Source organism: Mytilus californianus, unplaced genomic scaffold (assembly GCF_021869535.1).
Source record: "Mytilus californianus isolate M0D057914Y unplaced genomic scaffold, xbMytCali1.0.p SCAF_4, whole genome shotgun sequence".
NCBI lineage: Eukaryota > Metazoa > Mollusca > Bivalvia > Mytilida > Mytilidae > Mytilus > Mytilus californianus.
Genome location: NW_026262690.1, coordinates 84,495,096 through 84,514,766, shown reverse-complemented (window position 1 = coordinate 84,514,766; position 19,671 = coordinate 84,495,096). Strand labels below are relative to the sequence as shown.

Below are 19,671 nucleotides of genomic sequence, written 5' to 3'. Positions count from 1 at the left end.
ATCAGTTAAGCGCTTATTATTATCGTTTTTAGAAATTAAAGTGTAAGCTAAATTTTGACATTGACAACAACAAAAATTAGCTATTGAGGAAAAATGGGAAACTCGCCAGTGAAACAACATATCGATACAGCACAGAAAACTGGAGCTTGTCAACTCAGTAAACTCGGAATTAAAGAGGTTAGAAAGCGTGAATTTTATTTTTTGTTGGTGTTCAACTTGTTTTTTTAATCAGTTCCCCAATACAATGTATGCTTTTCTTCAGTTTCTTCCCGGTTCATTAAGAGTCAGACTCAATACCTTGATTCACCAAGTGCACCCTAAGTCAAAAGTCCTTCTGGAGTGTACCAAATTTCCAAATGTATAGTACCAAAACATTAAATATGAGGGATGGTCTACAATCTCATAAATGTTACAGGTCCTGTGTCCACCCTTCGCTTACATACACCTTATCGCTATTTGTCCGCCATTACTGGACATCACACAAGTTCCCGTAAAATTTTGACGTCATAATAGAAAATGTCTGACGCCACAATGGAAAAGTGATTGTTGTATGACGTCAAAAGTTCGAGCGGGACAGATTCTCGGGTCAAGCGGGAATAGCGATAAGGTGTATTGTACAAGGATCTGACAGAACTCTGTTCTACTTTCTGTTTAAAGACATTATGGGATCCTCTGGTTTTGTTGTCATGATAGAAACCTTCAAAAATTTGTAGGCAGGCATACCATTGGCTGATGTAATATTACCAGAACAGAAAGTAGAACAGAACATTGTGAGCAAATTATTGACACAGATCTGTAGTTTTAATGAGATGATTACATGAGTAAATCAATGAAAGAGAAAACATAATAACATAATTGAATATTTGTTTTGACATTTTCAGAGACAGTGATCATAATTTAAAATAAGAATACATCTGAATACTCAATAAAATATTCTGTTTTGTTTTATAGTATATAGATCATGTAGATCCAAGTGGAGCCTTCTATCATATAGTCTCCCAAGTATAAATTATCATAAAGATTATAATTTAGGGTTATGAAAAAATGAAGATGTAGTATGATTGCCAATGAGACAACTCTCCACCAAAGACCAAATGATGAAGAAGTAGGCAATTATAGGTCACTAACAGCGGCCTTCAACAATGAACAAAACCCATACTGCATAGCAAGCTAAAAAAGACTCTGAATGACAAATGTAAAACCAATTCAAGAAAGATTTATGCACTAAACAATAAATGATATACAGCAACAAACAACAACCACTGAATTACAGGAGTCGGTTTCACAAAGAAACTTACGACTAAGATTGATCGTAAATATACTGAATTGTTCATGACTTAGGACAGGCACATACAGAATATGGCAGGGTTTAACATGCTTGCAGGCACCCAACCTACCCATAACCTGGTCATTATGTCATGTTTTTTACTTAAACTGTCACAGAAGCATCTAACTCTTAGGCCACACCAAATTAATTTGTGAGTTGCTGAACATTTGAATCTGACAAATAATGTTGTTATAAGAATGCTATAGAAGAATGATTGAAATTTAGTTTGTGTGCGACAATATAGCAAACATTTTGTGAGGTTTATGTTATAATTGTTACAATTGTACATGCTCTTATAAAAATAATTGCACATAGAATTTTAAGAACAGAAGCAGGATTAATTTTCATTTTTTGTTTTCAGTTTCCTGAAGATTTATACCAACTAACTAAAAACTTGAGAACACTTGATTTATCTGAAAATAAACTACATGGACTGCCACAGCAAATAGGAAATTTCACTTCTCTAAAGAGTTTGATACTAAATAACAACAAATTAGGTAAGTGTTGTGTATGTATAAGGACAAGACTTAGCAGTAAGTCCCAGTATTCTTATGAATTGATTGATTGATTTTTGGTTGCTAAACATCCAGTGGCAAATATTTCAAGCATGTTCAAGTTGAGAACAAATTAAGAATAAATAAAATAGGTAGGTCCTGTAATAGAGGCCATCCAGGATAAAGGTCAGGGAAATTTGGACTGCCTCTGGAAAATGAGGGTATATTGGATAGTAGCAGAAATTTAGCCTTGCAACAGGCCACCTACAGACCCCTCAAAGAGTTGTAACGCCAAGGGTTCGCAAACAGCAAGACATTCTCTTTACTTGAGGCATTGGATTTAACGTCCCCATTCTGACTTGACATGGCTGCATACTTGTACATCCTACACAGCCAAACGGACGCCCCACCTAGGCAAGGGTTTTACTGGTGGTTGGAAGAAGATCAAGATTGACCATATTTTTATTCCCAAGGGGGGGGGGGGGAGGGAGGGCTTTGGTTCAGAATAGTTATTTCTAAAATGAATTATAAAATTATTAATAGAAATACCTGTAGTATCCTGAATAAAAAAAAATTCGAAATATTTTTTTTAAACAGTGAAACACAAGAGATTTTTATTTACAGAATTTGTTTATCAAACAAGGAAAAATAAATTACAACAAAGTTATAAGTAAAATGTTTTATTAGTATTGATACAATTTATTTTTGACTTACTAACTTCTATACAAATTTCATCAACTATTACTGCAGCTATTGTAAAGCTGTAGTCAGAGCAAATGTACCAAGACTGCATATAGCCACAGATAAAAAAGTGTTTTGTCAAAATCAACACAGAAGATAACATTTCCTGAATCAATGTTTATTTAGAATATAAATTGATAATAGAAAAGAGAACATTTGGAATGACTTATATTGACTAAAACACTCATAATTTCATTAAAATAAACAGTAATCGACCAGGTAGGGAGTGCTTTTTTTTTTATAGTAATGTCCACTCAAAATTTCAATTGGCCAGTATTTACTGCCAGCATGGTCTATACATGTATTGACATTTTTTTTGCCAACCTCCAAAAAAAAAGGTTTCAACTTTGTTTAAGAAGGTTATATTAGAATATAATATCCTTGATTTATCAGCATTCATATTGGAACCTATCCTTATCAAGAAAAAAATGAAAGCATGAAATATATATGTTTATACTTACTTAACATTATGATCCAGTACAGAATCCTCACGTTTTCTCTTCACCAGATTCATTTAGTGTGTTTTGCTCTCGACTATTTCTGTTGCTGCTATGTTATGTTAATGTACTATTTTATAACCTTATGTTGTTTGTTTGCTGGCTTATAAATGTTTACATTTTACCTTCTTTTCACAAAATGAACATAACAATAAGGTTGACAGACTATTTTCGTACATGTATGTATCTGAAAAATTTATGATAAAAAATGAAACAGGATTACATTCTTCGACAATGGTTTATTGCAGTTTTGTTCAAACTTGGGCCAATGTCATAAAAGTAAATTGTTGTAATTATTTGAAAACATCTACCATAGTTGAACTTTCATTTTTCAGAAAATCTACCAGCAGAAATAGGAAATTTAAAGAAACTTGAAACATTATCTGTAGAAAACAACCACATAACATCAGTACCTTCCTCTATAAGTAATCTGACCAATCTGAGAACAGTAAACCTATCTGGTAACCATATAACAGTGTTCCCTGCTGACCTTAGTAAACTTAGGCAGCTTGATGCTTTAAATCTGTCACGGAATGGAATTACAACCATTCCAGAAAGCGTTTCATCTTGTCAGGCTATAGAAATAAATCTTAACCAAAACCAGGTAAGTTACAATATACTCGCATCTTTTCAATGCATGAGTACTTGTTAAATGAATTTTCATGAATGAAATATTATAAGTAAATATCTGGAAGCCTTAATGAGCAGTATGAAGGAAATGTAAAGATAATTTCAGTTTATTTGATCTTACATTTTTAAGAATAAATTTAGCAAAATTATATTTTGGGGAGATGAGTTGTGTATAGAGGGATTTACCTTGACTGTCATGACTGTTAAATAACAGTTTCATAGCCAGTTATATTTTTGTATTTTCTGTTTGGACCAAAGCTTAAGTCATCAGCAGATTATCAGGGTATTGGGGACTAGCCTATTTTGCAGTTTTAAAGCAAAATCTGGTCATTTGGGAATAAAATTAGTTAGTAAATTGATAGTTTTTTACTTTAATATGTAAATTTTGCATGCTGTAGATTTTTGCAATAATTCTTATAAGGAATGAGCCCTTTTAATGTACATGTACCATTGAAGATCCATGTCCAAGCTGATACATGCAATGAAATTGTATCCAGGGGTCATACAAAATTCATACTTCATACAGCTGTCTTAGGGAACATTATACTATTGTTTATTGAAGTGATGCTATATATTAGATCTTCTTAAGTGACACCGTATTCTGTGAAACTATAATCTTAACTGTAAAAAGTATATTTTGAAAACATCAAAGTTGTTTTTAGATATATTTAAAATGAATCAACCCAGCTTTCATTTGCTAAAACACGGTCTACTTTAACAAATATTTAATGGAACATTTAAAATAGCAAATGCACATTCAAAAACTGAAACATATGACAAACTTCTTTAGTTGTGCAGATATGTATATTTATAACTTGAGTTGGAGTTTGTCAGCTAGAGATTTTCTTTTCAAATTGATTAAAATAACTCGTTATTTCATTTATAAATTGACATTTTGAGCAGGTCAACCCTCTATAAATCTGAAGATTTGTACCTCCAATCTGAAGGTTCACATTGCATAATGTTAATGATTTGAGTTGTACATTGTAGGTATCTGTTTTACCTGAAAGTGTTTCCAAATGTCCACGATTGAAAGTATTACGGTTAGAAGAAAACTGTTTAGAAATCTCAGCATTTACACCGCAAATTATGAAACATTCACAAATAGCATTGTTAGCTATAGAGGGAAATGTGTTTGATTTTAAACAGTTTAACAATCTAGATGGTTATGAGGAGGTAAGGTTAAATAATTAATTCCTGTTAAAAGTTTAAATCTTAAAGGATCAGAAATTTTTTAAGATTAGATAGGCGTTATATAAAAACTGGTTGAATTACAGATGTTCTCAAGAATGTATAATACATTCTTACCTCATTGATACATCAGGATTTTTTTTTTTTGAGAATGCATTTCATTCATTTTTATTCTGCCTTATGCATTTGAAAGAATATTTCATTTAGAGTAAAATTATTTTTGTAATCTGCATTAAGAACTTTTGGTCAGAAAATTTTTCAAATCTTTGGTTTAACCCGGCTAGGGATCAAACCAATGACTTCCCACACTTGAGGCAAGCATGCTACCGTAAGAACCCAGGAAGTTAAAAATAATTGTTGACAAAACAGTAGTAGTATAGAAACAGAACTGTTATAGAATATTTTTCACTGATTTAATTTTTAAGATGAAAACACACATTATTCTATTTAAACAACTTCCAGGATCTAATATTTTTTACTTTTAATTATAGTACATGGAAAGATTTACAGCAACAAAGAAAAAGTTCAACTGATCAAACCTAAAAGCAGAACAGATGTTCTAAAATTCCAGTTGATGACTGCCTGGATCCCTGTCATAATCACAGACACAGTACTTAAGCAGACTTAATTAACTGTGGTCATATGTACAATACTATACAACATAGATTTATTTCGTCATGTTCTAATATTTCTATATAAAGGTCAGGGTTATTCCATTAAAATGAATGTTAGAGGTAGAAAGGGAATTTTTAGTTTTGGACATGTGTCTTTGGTCATTTATGAATGTTGTATGTCCTTTCATAAATGCAAAATTATTCCAGAAAGTATGTTTGTTGTATGTGGATTTTGGAAATCCCTTCATACTCTCAAATTAAGAGATAGCTGTATTGTATTTGAAGCTTTGTGGAAGCCCATCGGTAGTTTTACTGTCGCAAATATCCATTTACCTGTGTCCGTGTATCTCTATTCTAATGCAAAATAAACAAATCATTCAATTTTAGTCATTATTTCATTGCAAATTTTAATTATACAAAAATTTTGCGAAATGATGTTATCTTCTTTGGCACCTAAACTAGGTGACGTCATAGGTATGTTTCCGGTGTCAAACGTAAACAGCGGGTGTTTTCTAGCTTATTGTCCACCTCAGAATGCAATTAAATTTGATAAAGAGAAGATTTCTTACATTGTCTAAGTGCAAAATGTGAGATTTTTTGCTTATCATTGGAAAAATTACATGTCAATACATTCCAGCATTCAAAATGTCGGCTTCCTTAGTTACAGACAGGGAGATAGAGAATTTTACGCTGATTGTCATCCAATCAGAACCATTGGTACAAAATAATTGCACTAGAATACTTTATTGGAACAGCCATTAGAGGAATGGATTGATATAGAACTGAATTTACTTTGCAGTTAACTTAAATTATATATACATATTATAGATGTATTTTATTTTGTATTGAGTTTTAATATATGAATTAATTTAAAATTATGTCTGTGACAACAAAAATAATTGTGCAATATGTGCTATAAGTGAAATGAATTTGTAAGAATATAGAAGGAATATCCTATTACTGACAAATATAAGCTCTACCCCATATTTTTAATTGTTATGGAATCCTTTGTACAAAATTTTATAATTACACAGTGTTATGTAAAAACCTGATGATTTGGTCTACAACTTTGTTGAAATAGAGGCAGTCAGCTGTGTTGTTAGATTATAAACCTTTGTGTGAATCACTGATAATGAAACAAGCATTTACAGTCTGTTTATAGCATTAAGCGTTTATAGTCTGTTTTTTTATAAAAACTAGAGGTCTTTGAATGTCCCTTTGGTATCGTTCGCCTCTCTTTTATATTTCACAAAAAATATTACGACTAAAATAGATCCTAATTATACTGAATTGTTCATTTCCTACCAGAATTTTTGTTGTAAGATTACTTGTGAAACAGAAGCCTGGTTCTCAACTTTGTCAAAGGTGTGCAGTAAGTTATGTTGCAAAATTGTAAAGCTGTGTGTGTCGATGATAATGCATCAAGCAGTTAAGAATATGCTTGGTGAACAAGTATCTAAAAAGATTTTTAAATCATTATCATTGTAGGTTCAATCTCTCTACTGTGACCTTTTAGGCAAGAATCTTTGTTATGCTGTTCATTTTGTACACCAGTTCAGTGTCTGCATGTATGTAATGGTAGATTCCTCCGTTATTCAGAGCACACAGTCTTTCTTATTCTGCTCAAAAAACAATTCACTGATATCGTGTTCATTTGGCACACCAATGCATTGCAGGTCTGTGTCAATATCCATGAATTGAGGATAAATGTGTATATGATGTATGTGTTTTCCCTAGATTATTAATGCTTAATGAGGCCTCATCTTTAAAAAATTGAAATTCCCTTCAACTATGTATTGTCCCCATCCTAAAAAATTCACGACCATCATCCCTTTAATTATATGGGAACTCTTTTTTAGATAAATAAAAAACTTAACTTCTAATTAAAATCTTATTTATATAGAATACATTTTTATAAGCAGAGATTGAAGTGTCAGTCCTTTCATCTGCCTTGAGGCATATATCTTTTGTGCAAGACCGATGTGAAAGAACATATTGTTCAGGACTGACTTAAATATGTACAGAAATCGTTTGTCTTAGGTATGATGTAAAAAATATGTATTCATCATTAAATATATGCTATTTAGGCTGTGATTTTATTTTATGTGAAATAATTATTAATAGTAAAATATTTATATAACTTAGTAAATATCAACGAGAGGCTCTAAAGAGCCAGTGTTGCTCACCTCTCTATGTTCATCTTCAACAATGGCCACTCTCCAACATTGTAGACTAGAATATAGTTCAAGACTTAAACCTTTTTTTGTGGATCATGTCTTGCTGATTATTTTTATTGTTTACAGTTTCTCTCTTTTTTCTATAACTTTGGCCCAAAATGAGAAAAAGGTAAAAATCATCAATTAATGGCAATTACTCCTGTAAATAATATACTCAGACAATTTTGGCTCTGTTGACCTATATGAAATCTTGTCTTGCTGATCAGTTTATTTGTTTACAGTTTTTCTGTTTCCCCTTAAGTTTTCACCAAAAAAGCAAAAGTGATAAAAATCATTATTAAAACATTAAAGGCAATAACTCCCATAAAGGGTTTGAGAGGATAAATTTCTGTAAAAAATAACGCAGGACGACGACAGATTATGGACGCCGAATGATGATAAAATTGTTTTAATTTTCTGTGAAATACATTATTTATCATATATTATAAATAGCCCTATGTTTTGCATTGGAATGTAAAATAAGAACCAAGACATCCAGTTTACTAAATAAAGCAGTATAATTAAAACTGTACTAAACATAAAAGTATTTTCCTTCAAATTTACTTATTTTTAATTGCAATTTCATATTTATTTTTTAAAAATTTTTGTTGGCTTAGAAACTGATTTGATTTGTTTAAAATTATATGTGCCATTGTGCATTTCTGATTATTTCATTCTGTTGTGGGTTTTTTACAATTAGTTGAGAGAGAATAATGTTATGAATAATATGTAAAATAATAAACTACCAGGGATTGTGAATAGACTAAACTTTATTCCTTTTTTATTGTGCTTTTATTTATTATTGTTATTTATTAATCAAAAACAGTTTTGGTTTGTTTTGACATGCTTGATGCCACCATCAGGATATATACAATGAGATTTTTCTTCCTGAGATACTCAATTCAGGTAACTCAAATATGATGTAGTACCTTTGTCCGAGCAAAGCCTGGGGGAATGGAATGGAATTGCAAGTAAAGTGTTATTCAATTCTGAAAAAATGAATTTTAACATAAACTGTACAGTGTCAGACAATATCTTTTCAAACCTATTATTCATTCTTTTTTTGCAAATATTTTACCCACACTCTTTAACAAAATTTATTATCTATAGAAACCATTATGAATTATGGCATCATAGTTGAGGTACTGTACCTGAATTTAGTACCTCAGGAAGAAAATCTTTATTTTTATCCTGGTGATGGCTTCAAGCACACAGAAACATTTCGATATAAAATAGATAATAATGGCGATCCTATGAAGTGTTATGCCCTGATTATTCTTTATTGTTTGTTTTTTTATGTATAAAAAATAATGTCAAAAATAAATATATATAAATATTTCATTTGTTATTCATATACATGTTTGACTACTTTTGTATCCTCCTGCAAATGTAATTATGTGTCAATTTTATTGAGGTTTGGTATAACACACTGCCCAGGAAAAACTGGTACCATTTATCATCAAGTTGACCTTTGATTGGACTTATTGAAAAGACGATTAAGTTATTCTGTCTCTGTGATTTTTGTACCTATAATCAGAAATTTTTGCAATAAGAAAAATACCAGTACATCTTCTTTATGAGTTTTTATTTTGTTGTTCACTTCACTTGTACATGAGAGGTTTAGTGTCCATTTAAAATATGTTCAATGTAGATACTGGCTTTAAAGTAGATGCTGGTCACACATATTTCTTGTAGGATCTTGTCCTAAACAATGTTGATTTGTTACACTGTATTTGTAATTTTGAATTTTAGATAGCACAAGAGAACACACACTGAAATGTCTCTCCTGCTGTACTGATATTGATTGATTTTATGTTGAAAGCCTTTAAGATAAAGGTTTTACTACAAGTATCACACCATACACCAAATAAAGTTGATCTACTGCATATAGAAACAGACATAGCCAAGAAAACTTGACCAATGACCAATGAAGCAATAAACAAGAGTACACATGCTGAAATGTCTCGCCTGCTTTATTGACCATTGATTTTATGTTGATAGTCCTAAATATAAAGTTTTACTACAACTATCACATAAACACAAACATGATCCAAAAAAATGAGGTCAAAGTCAGATAAACCAAAACAAAAATACATGTACAGCTTACAATCATTCCATACACCAAATAAAGTTGACCTATTGCTTATAGTATACAAGAAATAGACCAAACCATGAAAACTTTATATTGACCAATGAACCATGAAAATGAGGTTAAGGTCAGTTGAATACTACTAGAGAGACATATACACCTTACAGGGGTAAATTCAGTAAATAAATATACGTCATCAGGGACCGCCCATTTGGGGGAGAGCTTTCTGTATAAAACTGAAGTCATGTGCTCTTCTGATTGGTAGATAATGTTTGTAATAAATATTTTTTGATAGATGGATAAAAACTAGAGTTGAAAAAAAATAAAAAATAAATGCTGAATGTACTAAATTTTTTTACTACAGGGTTGAAAAGTAATGGGGGTCAGTGAAGGAATTAAGTGCGAATCTACAGTGTTTGTAAACAAGGCCATGTGAATGCCCAAAAATGCCGCATGACCCTATGTTTTTATTGTTGCAAATGATAGGGCTACATTTGTACTTTCATGAATGATATATGAAATTTTCTAATTTCTAAAGGTAAATCAGGTATAAATTTAATTCAAGACATAGATTAGCATTACAGTCAATGGGAGATTTTTTACTGAATTTACCCCTATAGGAAAATATGCATTCTGTCACTGTACTTGTCGAAGGCCACACAATAATCACAAAACTTATTTCCTGTGTATATTAATGTAATGGAAGCATTTTGGAACCATTTGAAGTTGTTTTTTACACAAATTTCTATGTTTAACTTGGCTATCCAAGATGCACTGAGTGTACTGTGAGAGGAAGCATGGGGTATATGGTAAAAATCAGTTTTTGTGTCCAGATTGAAAGAAACAATAGAAATTACACTTGAGAGTTATGATATCAATGAAAGGCATAAATATTCCCCCCATTTTACAACACATTTTGCACATATTTCTCCTCATTATGTGTAAAATCATATGGAAAATCAGAATTACCTCCCTTTGACAGTGTATTTTTTTTAGCTGTGTTTCACCATGTTAAGTTGTAGAACAAGTTGTAAATAAGCACTTTTCAAGTATTTTAACACTTGAATAATCTGACCGCATGAAGATAATCATTTATTTTTACATAACGCATTGCGTTTCTTTATTTAAAAAAAATTGTAGATAACTTTTATGATTACATGCCCATCATCTATGAAACTAGTGTTGAAATGTTTGTAATTGGATTACTATGTTAAATAATTGCTTTTAAATATTCTAAATTGTTACTTTAATCTTCCAAATGCAAAGTTTGGTCATACCCAGTCTTATTTTTTCATATTTGGCACTTTTTTCTACTTCAGTTTTGTCTGTCTAGTTTTGGTGAAGAAACCATCCTGATGTTGGGGTAACAGGAATTTCTGCAGAGTGATTGTCAATGACATTTTGTGAACTTTACAAGTAATTAAAACACAAATTTAGTAAAATGAAACATAATTGTTGGTTTTTTTTGTATGAAACTGCTTAAAAAAGCCTTTGAAAAGTGTTTTTGTGGTCTTTTCAGGGTATTTAATCAAAAACTTCCATATAAGGCATTATTTAACTAAGAGTACATCAAGACTTTAGTTTCTAGATGTACTTGCAATACTGGTCAAAGCAAACACAGAAAACAATTCATATTTATTAAGCATAGTATTTTACACCATTCTTTTACAAACAGTCAATATGCAACTTTATATACCAAATATACATTGGCCGCAGTATGGGCTGTAGTATAAATTTTCCTCTATCTTTACAAGTTCAGCATTTATGAATGTTGTATTGAAACTGGAACTTTCAAATTGGATACATTACATGATTATTACAAAAAAAGAGGGAAAAGCTACTAAAAAGTCCCTTATAGGGGTAAATTCAGTAAATAAATATACGTCATCAGGGACCGCCCATTTGGGGGAGAGCTTTCTGTATAAAACTGAAGTCATGTGCTCTTCTGATTGGTAGATAATGTTTGTAATAAATATTTTTTGATAGATGGATAAAAACTAGAGTTGAAAAAAAATAAAAAATAAATGCTGAATGTACTAAATTTTTTTACTACAGGGTTGAAAAGTAATGGGGGTCAGTGAAGGAATTAAGTGCGAATCTACAGTGTTTGTAAACAAGGCCATGTGAATGCCCAAAAATGCCGCATGACCCTATGTTTTTATTGTTGCAAATGATAGGGCTACATTTGTACTTTCATGAATGATATATGAAATTTTCTAATTTCTAAAGGTAAATCAGGTATAAATTTAATTCAAGACATAGATTAGCATTACAGTCAATGGGAGATTTTTTACTGAATTTACCCCTACAATCATTCCATACACCAATTATAGTTGACCTATTGCTTATAGTTTAAGAAAAATAGACCAAAACACAAAAAATTAACATTGAGCAATGAACCATGAAAATGTGGTCGAGGTCAAATAAAACCTCACAGACTTACATGTACATCGTAAAATATTTCCATACACCAAATATAGTTGACTTATTGTATACAGTATTATAAAAACAGAACAAAACACAATAAACTTCACTTTTACCACTGAACCATGAAATAAGGTCAAGGTCAGATTACACCTGCAAGTATGACATGTAACAATCATTCCAACACCAAATATTGTAGACCTATTTCTTAAAGTATCTGAGATATGGACTTGACTACGAAAACTTAACCTTGCTCACTGATCTATGAAATGAGGTCAAGTGAAAACTGACAGACATGAGGACCTTGCAAGGTAGGCACATACCAAACATAGTTATTCTATTACCGGTACTCATAAGAGAGAAATTAACAATACAAATAAATGGGGAATGTGTCCATGGGACAGATGATGCCCCCGCTTGCATATAACATTATAAATGGACATAACTCAAGAACGGTAAAAGTGACGCTACCCAAATTGGTACTGTTCTGAGTTTTGTGGTAATAAGCATTGTGTATAAGTTTCATAGCATTTGGTTGAGGCAAATTTAAGTTAGAGAACAGAAACGAAAAATTCAGCAATTTTTCCATTTGTAAAGGGCATAACTCTAGAAAGGTAAAAGTGACGCCACCAAAATTCAAACTTGATCTGTGTTTTGTGGTAATAAGCATTGTTATAAGATTCATAACATTTGGTTGAGGCAAACTTAAGTTAGAGAACAGAAACGAAAAATTCAGCAATTTTTCCATTTGTAAAGGGCATAACTCTAGAAAGGTAAAAGTGACGCCACCAAAATTCAAACTCGATCTGTGTTTTGTGGTAATAAGCATTGTTATAAGATTCATAACATTTGGTTGAGGCAAACTTAAGTTAGAGAACGGAAATGAAAAATTCAGCAATTTTTCCATTTGTAAAGGGGCATAACTCTAGAAAGGTAAAAGTGACGCCACCAAAATTCAAACTTGATCTGTATTTTGTAGTAATAAGCATTGTTTATAACTTTTATAATATTTGGTAGAGGCAAAATAAAGTTAGAGAACAGAAACCAATTTCGGACGTACAGGCGGATAAGGGTAAAACTTTAATGCCAACTCCTATACATGGGGGGCATAAAAATCTTAACTTTTTTTAAAGTAGTCACTGAACCATGAAGATGAGGTCAAGGAAATTAAGACATATGACAGAGGGAGAATTTACACCATAAAGCATCTATATACAAAGTATGAAGCATCCAGGTCATCTACCTTCTGAAATATTAAGCTTTAAAGACGTTAGTTAACGACACTGTTGGATCACTATCCCTATGTCTCACGTTCTGCGACAGAAGTCACAGGCTAGACAAAACTTAGGTCAAGGTAAGATTTTATCTGCTAAACAGAAATGTACACCTTAAGATCTTTTGATACGCCAAATATAGTTGATTTATTCCATATAGTATCTGAGAAGAGGACTAAACGGCTGAATTTCAACATTGACCAATAAACCATGAAAATGATAAAAAATTGTGCGGGATGTACAAGTGTGCAGCCACTTCCAGTCAGAATAGAGACATTATATCCAATGCCTTGTGGAAAGAGAGTGCCATACTCTATGGACATTATGAACCCTTGCAACAACTCTTTCAGGAGTCCGTAGGTGGACTGTTGCAAGGCTAAATTTCTGCCCCATCCAATATACCCTCATTTTCCATAAGTGGCAGTCCAAATTTCCCCAACCTTTAACCCAAACAGCCTCCATTACAGGACCTACTTTCTGTTTATTATTAATTTCTTGTCCTGAACATGCATGAAATATTTGCCAATGGACTTTAAGCAACAATCAATCAATCAATCAATCAATCAATCAATCAATCAAAGTCAGATGAAACCTGCCAGTTGACCATTTACACCTTACAATCATTCAATACACAAAATATAGTTGACCTACTGCTTATAGTATCTGTTAAACAGACCTACTCATGTACCTTTAACCTTGATCACTGGTCCATTCAATGGAGTTGAGGTCGAGGTGAACCCTGTCTGTCAGACAAGTAGACTTTGCAAGGATCTCATATACTCAAAAAGTATTCAATTCCTGACAAACAACACATATAATTAAGGGCATAATATGATACAGTTTTGATCCTACAGTGATTTTTTTTTACGGCAATTTGCATACACGCTATTTTTTATCAGTCAATTCAAATACGTTATAAAAAATATACCTTCATGTGCTACTTTTAGAGATAAATGGGGTCCAAATTTTGGACATTTGCTCAAAATTTCACTTTCTTGGAAAATTTCTATCCTTTGGACAGACATACCCAATTTTTTTGTTTTAAAAGATAAACACAAACGGTTTTTTGTAAAAACATTTGGAATATCTTCTTTTCACATTGAAGCTTTATATTTAAGTAACAAATCTTTGAAAATAATTTATTTTAATTAATATGTCATGCTTTTAGAAAATAAACTGTTGACACAGAGATATATCTCGTCTATTGGCATAAAATTCAGAAAAAGACAATCTGATGGACAGCAACATTGCTTATTAATTCAGTCACTGGACCATGATCTAATGGGAAGCGTCTGAAAATGGTCAACAAACTGAGATGTACAGATAGTAATGAAACTTTATAGAAAATATCGTTGTTTATTGTAAGTAGTTCCTATCAATATAATTTAAGCAGAAAAACTTAACATTGAAAATTGCTAATTAATTCAAAGTCACTGGACCAAGTCCTAGGGGGCAGGGCCTGAAAATGGTTGACAAACTGGGATGTACAGAACCAATGAAACTTTATAGAAAATATTGTTGTTTATTGTAAGTAGTTCCTATCAATATAGCTTAAGCAGAAAACTTAACATTGAAAATTGCTAATTAATTCAAAGTCACTGGACCATATCCTAGGGGACAGGGCCTCAAAATAGTTGTCAATCTGATATGTACTGATATTAATGTGACTTCATACAAAATATCATTGATCTATCACAAGTAGATCCTATCAAACTAACTTGAGCAGAAAACTTTTTACATTGAAAATTGCTAATTAATTCAAAGTCACTGGATCATGTCCTAGGGGGCAGGGCCTCAAAATAGTTGTAAAACTGATATGTACTGATAGTAATGCAACTTTATATTAAATATCAATGATCTATCACAAGTAGTTCCTATCAAACTAACTTAAGCAGAAAACTTAACAATTGTTGACACCAGAGCTGTTTCCGGAGCCGGAAAAGCAATCCCTATGTAAAATATCTAATTTGAAAAAAAATACATTGGTGATTTGTTCATAAAAATTGGTACAAATAATCTTCATACATAATCAAGCCAAATGTCATTTTAAAAAAGAGGGGTCCATGTACTCGTTTTCAAGCTAATGATTAAAATCAGCGGAAACATGCATCTTTTCCCGATATGTCAAAGTTTGACATCTCAAAAAATAACATTTTATGTTAGCAACTTCATTATCTCCCCTGTAACTGTATCATATGCCCTCAACTCATGAGCTACTCACAATCGTAAATTACTAGTTATTCTTATAATTACAGTGACTTTTAATGTACTAAATAAAGAAAACGTGTATCTTTTTCTTTGCAGTCTCACTTTGTTTTGATGCAAAGTCATTGACAATGTCTTGACAACAATTATTGTTGTATGACCCCAGAGCAGTGAAATGACAGGATTTATATCACATATTTAATTATCAGTTTTTATTTGACATGGAAATTGCAGTATTTCATTGCAATCAATGTAATAATTATCGTTGTTACAACTCTTTGAGACAATAAACAAATCATCCATATTTGATTTGAAATTTCCCATGAGAATTATATGCATGTTGACTCATCTTCAATGGAAAAATGACCATTTAGCGAGGACCTTCTTAACAAAAAAGAAACTTTGAATTTAAACCAGGCCAATTCAGTAAATTAAGACAATATAATGATATGAAGATTTTATTCAGACTGTATTACAATAGCTGTCATTTGACTATTGCCATAACATATCACTTAAATATACATTCATTCTGTCTGTGAGTCTTTAAACCATAATTGAATTTAGCATGATTTTTAAGCGATTGTTTTTCGTAAAATGGTGGTGAATTTGATCAAGCAATGTTTATAATGTCATTGTGACAATGTTTCTAATGAAAGGAATTTAAAATGTGAACTTTTTTTTTACATCAATTGTTTAAACCACTACAATACTACATCTTGATAATGCCTTTGTTTAAATGATAAATAGAAATGATTATAAAAACTGCTACAAAAATAAATAATTCACAGAAAACAAATAATATATTACAAGTAAATAGTCCTTCAGTTTAAAAATTATTTGAAATCATTATCTGAAGTTTCATATTGGTTCAAAGTAAAATAATTCAACAAAATATTCAATAAGAATTTCTTTCTTTCTTTTGAACATGGCATATGAAAATTTTTTATCAGAACATCATAATTAAATTTTTTTTTTTTGTGAAATGGAATGTTATAAAACTTCAGAAAAAGAAGGTAGTTTGACCACATTTTTAAGTCAATTCTGATACACCAGAAGGTGATCGATCTTCCTCTTATCCAATATAAACCACTAATGGCAGCTACACAAATTTCCAAGATGTCTGACATTAATGTAACATAGCTGGAACTTTGACAAAAGAATGAATGGATCCTTTTTCTGTGCAGATTTATAGATTATTTTCTATTTTCTACATACATTTTTTTGACAAAAAATCACATGACATAAATAGTTAACATATATATTTATACATGAGTATTGCACAAAGTAAAATTGACATTCATAATAAAAAATGCTTTTCTCTATCACTAACATCTTCCTATGTACACATATAATATATAATAATAATAATAATGATAATAATAATAATAATAATAATGATAGAATGATAAATATAACAATGAATGGATAGCATTGGAAAGCCAAATTGCCAGGAATTGCCATAAAACATAATCGGCAGTACATGTATGTGTAAATTTTTCAGAAATGGAATAGTATTGTATCGTATTGTTAATGTATGTCAAATATCATATAAGTAAACCAAAATTATTTTCTTTCTTTGAGCAATTCATGAGTGAAATTTGATTGATGAATAATGGGTGGAGGAAAATAAATATATTTACAGCAACAATGACTGGAATGTAAATTACTTAAAACATTTTAACAAGCAGCTCACCTCTTACAAGTCCCTCCTTTTAGAGCCCTATGTCCTATCACAAAACACTTAGTTGCTGAGAAATTACAGATTTTAGGCTGATTATGAATGATCATACTGGCTTTATTGTCTTAGATTGAAACTTAAAAAAATTATAATTTCCAAAAATGTATTCCTTCCTTTCTATAGATTTAAAAATATGTTGAAAGAAATTCTATCTCAAATAATATCTTTTCATGTTATTAGATGTACTTGAAACAATGAACTACTTTACACCTATTCACAGAAAAATTCAACATTTTTTAAAAATATAGTTTTTACTCTATGTCAGATAAATTTAAATCTATAAATGTTCAATTTGCCACTTAACACCCTGTATAATATTTAGAACATTCTTATTCATATCAGAAACATTTTCTATTCTTCTTCTGAATCTCATAAAGATCACAATTTTGGCACCCCCAGTCATATAAAGCATGATAAATCTAGACCTAACTTATTTACACTATAATACAGACTTTCTGTACTGGTGTTACCAATCCCTCAAGTTTCTCGTCTTTGCATATTTTACATCACAGCAGTTAGTCCCAATCTGATTTAAGTACAGATCCTGTGCCCACAATTTGCCTATCCTCCATTCTACTTCCTGTTTTAAAGACCATTCGGGATCCTCTGATTTTTTCATAATAATACACACCTTCAATAAAATGCTTCGCTGGGCGCAGCTTGATACGACCGCAGAGGTCGAACCCTGAACAGTTGGGGCAAGTATGGACACAACATTCAAGCTTGATACAGCTCTGAATTTGGATTGTGATTAAATATTTGACACAGCATAGGTTTCTGACACAGAAAGAATGTGGTCTCAGAACTTGATTTTTTTTAATTTACCTATTATGGTCCAATGTCCAAAATCAAAATACATGGTTAGATTCAGCATATCAAAGAACCCCATATATTCAATTTTTGTTGAAATCAAACAAAGTTTAATTTTGGACCCCAACTTGGACAAACTTGAAAACTGGGCCCATAATCATAAATCTAAACACATGTTTAGATTCAGCAGATCAAAGAACCCCAAGAATTCAATTTTTGTTAAAATCAAACTAAGTTTAATTTTGGACCCTTTGGACCTTAATGTAGACCAATTTAAAAAACAGGACCCAAAATTAAAAATCTAAATACATGGTTAGATTTGGAATATCAAAGAACCCCAATAATTCAATTTTTGATGAAATCAAACAAAGTTTAATTTTGGACCCTTTTGACCTCAATATGAACCAATTTGATAGCGGGGCCCACAAATAAAAAATCTGAATACATGGTTAGATTCAGCATATCAAAGAACCCCATATATTCAATTTTTGTTGAAATCAAACAAAGTTTAATTTTGGACCCCAATTTGGACCAACTTGAAAACTGGGCAAAAAATCAAAAATCTAAATACATGTTTAGATTCATCATATCAATGAACCCCATATATTCAATTTTTGTTAAAATCAAACAAAGTTTACTTTTGGACCCTTTGGACCTTAATGTAGACCAATTTGAAAACTGGACCCAAAATTAAAAATCTAAATACACGGTTAGATTCAGCATTACAAATAAATAAATGTGGTCAAAGATTTTACAAATCTAATGCGCCATACTGTGCAATTAAAGATTACCTCTTGAAATTTTTCAATATTTGAAATTTGAAAAAAAAAATATTTGAAGAATAATTCTTTTTAATTTCTGAAATCTGAAAATGAGAAAAAATTGACCCCCCACAATTTCTTTTTACCCCCCCCCCCCCTTTATCCCCCAAAAAATTCTTTCCCTCAAGATATGGTCATAATCTCAATTCAAATTTCCAATGGAGTTTGCAACCATAATTACCCATTTAAATTTACCATAGTGCTAACTTAATCTATTTTATAATAGAATTTAAAATATAGTGTCAAATCTTTCATATGGATTTTTTTGTAAAAAAAAAGATGCAAAATTTGCAGATATTTTTACTGGTCTTCCTTTATAAATATGCATTTCTTTAAACATAATTTAAAAGCAGTGTAAGGGAAGTAACCAAAACGTTGTATTTGGATTACCTCCCTTACACTGTTTTAAATTATCTTAATTGTTCATTAACCATTACTTTATACATAATTTAAAAGCAGTGTAAGGGAGATAATTTCAATGATGTATTTGATTTATCTCCCTTACACTGCTTTAAATTATGATTTGTACTAAAATATTTGTCCATTAACCAGGACAACCTTGTTTTTCCCCCTTTTTTGCCCCTAATTCCTAAACGGTTT

At 31.1% G+C, this 19,671-nt stretch overlaps 2 protein-coding genes and 1 long non-coding RNA gene across 4 annotated transcripts in view; 2 read left to right on the top strand and 1 right to left on the bottom strand.

Annotated features, from left to right (window-relative positions):
• The window catches only part of LOC127738764 (synaptosomal-associated protein 25-like), a 102,913-nt gene that overhangs the window by 43,254 nt on the left and 39,988 nt on the right, over positions 1-19,671 (bottom strand). Inside the window, exon 8 of one of the 2 annotated variants that reach the window (XR_008000160.1) lies at positions 16,145-18,071. The exons of the other annotated variant lie outside the window; for it this stretch is intronic. The gene's annotated coding sequence lies outside the window, so the exon portion shown is untranslated. Of the gene's footprint in view, positions 1-16,144; positions 18,072-19,671 lie in introns of those variants that run through there. 2 annotated transcript variants of the gene reach the window in all.
• LOC127738763 (leucine-rich repeat-containing protein 57-like) lies at positions 35-9,047 on the top strand. The gene is made up of 5 exons (XM_052250124.1): positions 35-177; positions 1,689-1,824; positions 3,395-3,663; positions 4,680-4,865; positions 5,372-9,047. The coding sequence occupies exons 1-5, from the start codon at positions 94-96 to the stop codon at positions 5,411-5,413; spliced, it is 717 nt and encodes a 238-aa protein (XP_052106084.1). The 5' UTR covers positions 35-93; the 3' UTR covers positions 5,414-9,047.
• LOC127738768 (uncharacterized) lies at positions 9,960-11,298 on the top strand. The gene is made up of 2 exons (XR_008000161.1): positions 9,960-10,337; positions 11,119-11,298. It is a non-coding gene; the product is annotated as an uncharacterized LOC127738768 (long non-coding RNA).

Coding starts and splice junctions, on each gene's coding strand:
- LOC127738763 (XM_052250124.1), top strand. CDS start 94: ATGGGAAACTCGCCAGTGAAACAACATATCGATACAGCACAGAAAACT. Junction 178..1,688: donor GTAAACTCGGAATTAAAGAG/GTTAGAAAGCGT, acceptor TTTTGTTTTCAG/TTTCCTGAAGATTTATACCA. Junction 4,866..5,371: donor ATCTAGATGGTTATGAGGAG/GTAAGGTTAAAT, acceptor TTTTAATTATAG/TACATGGAAAGATTTACAGC.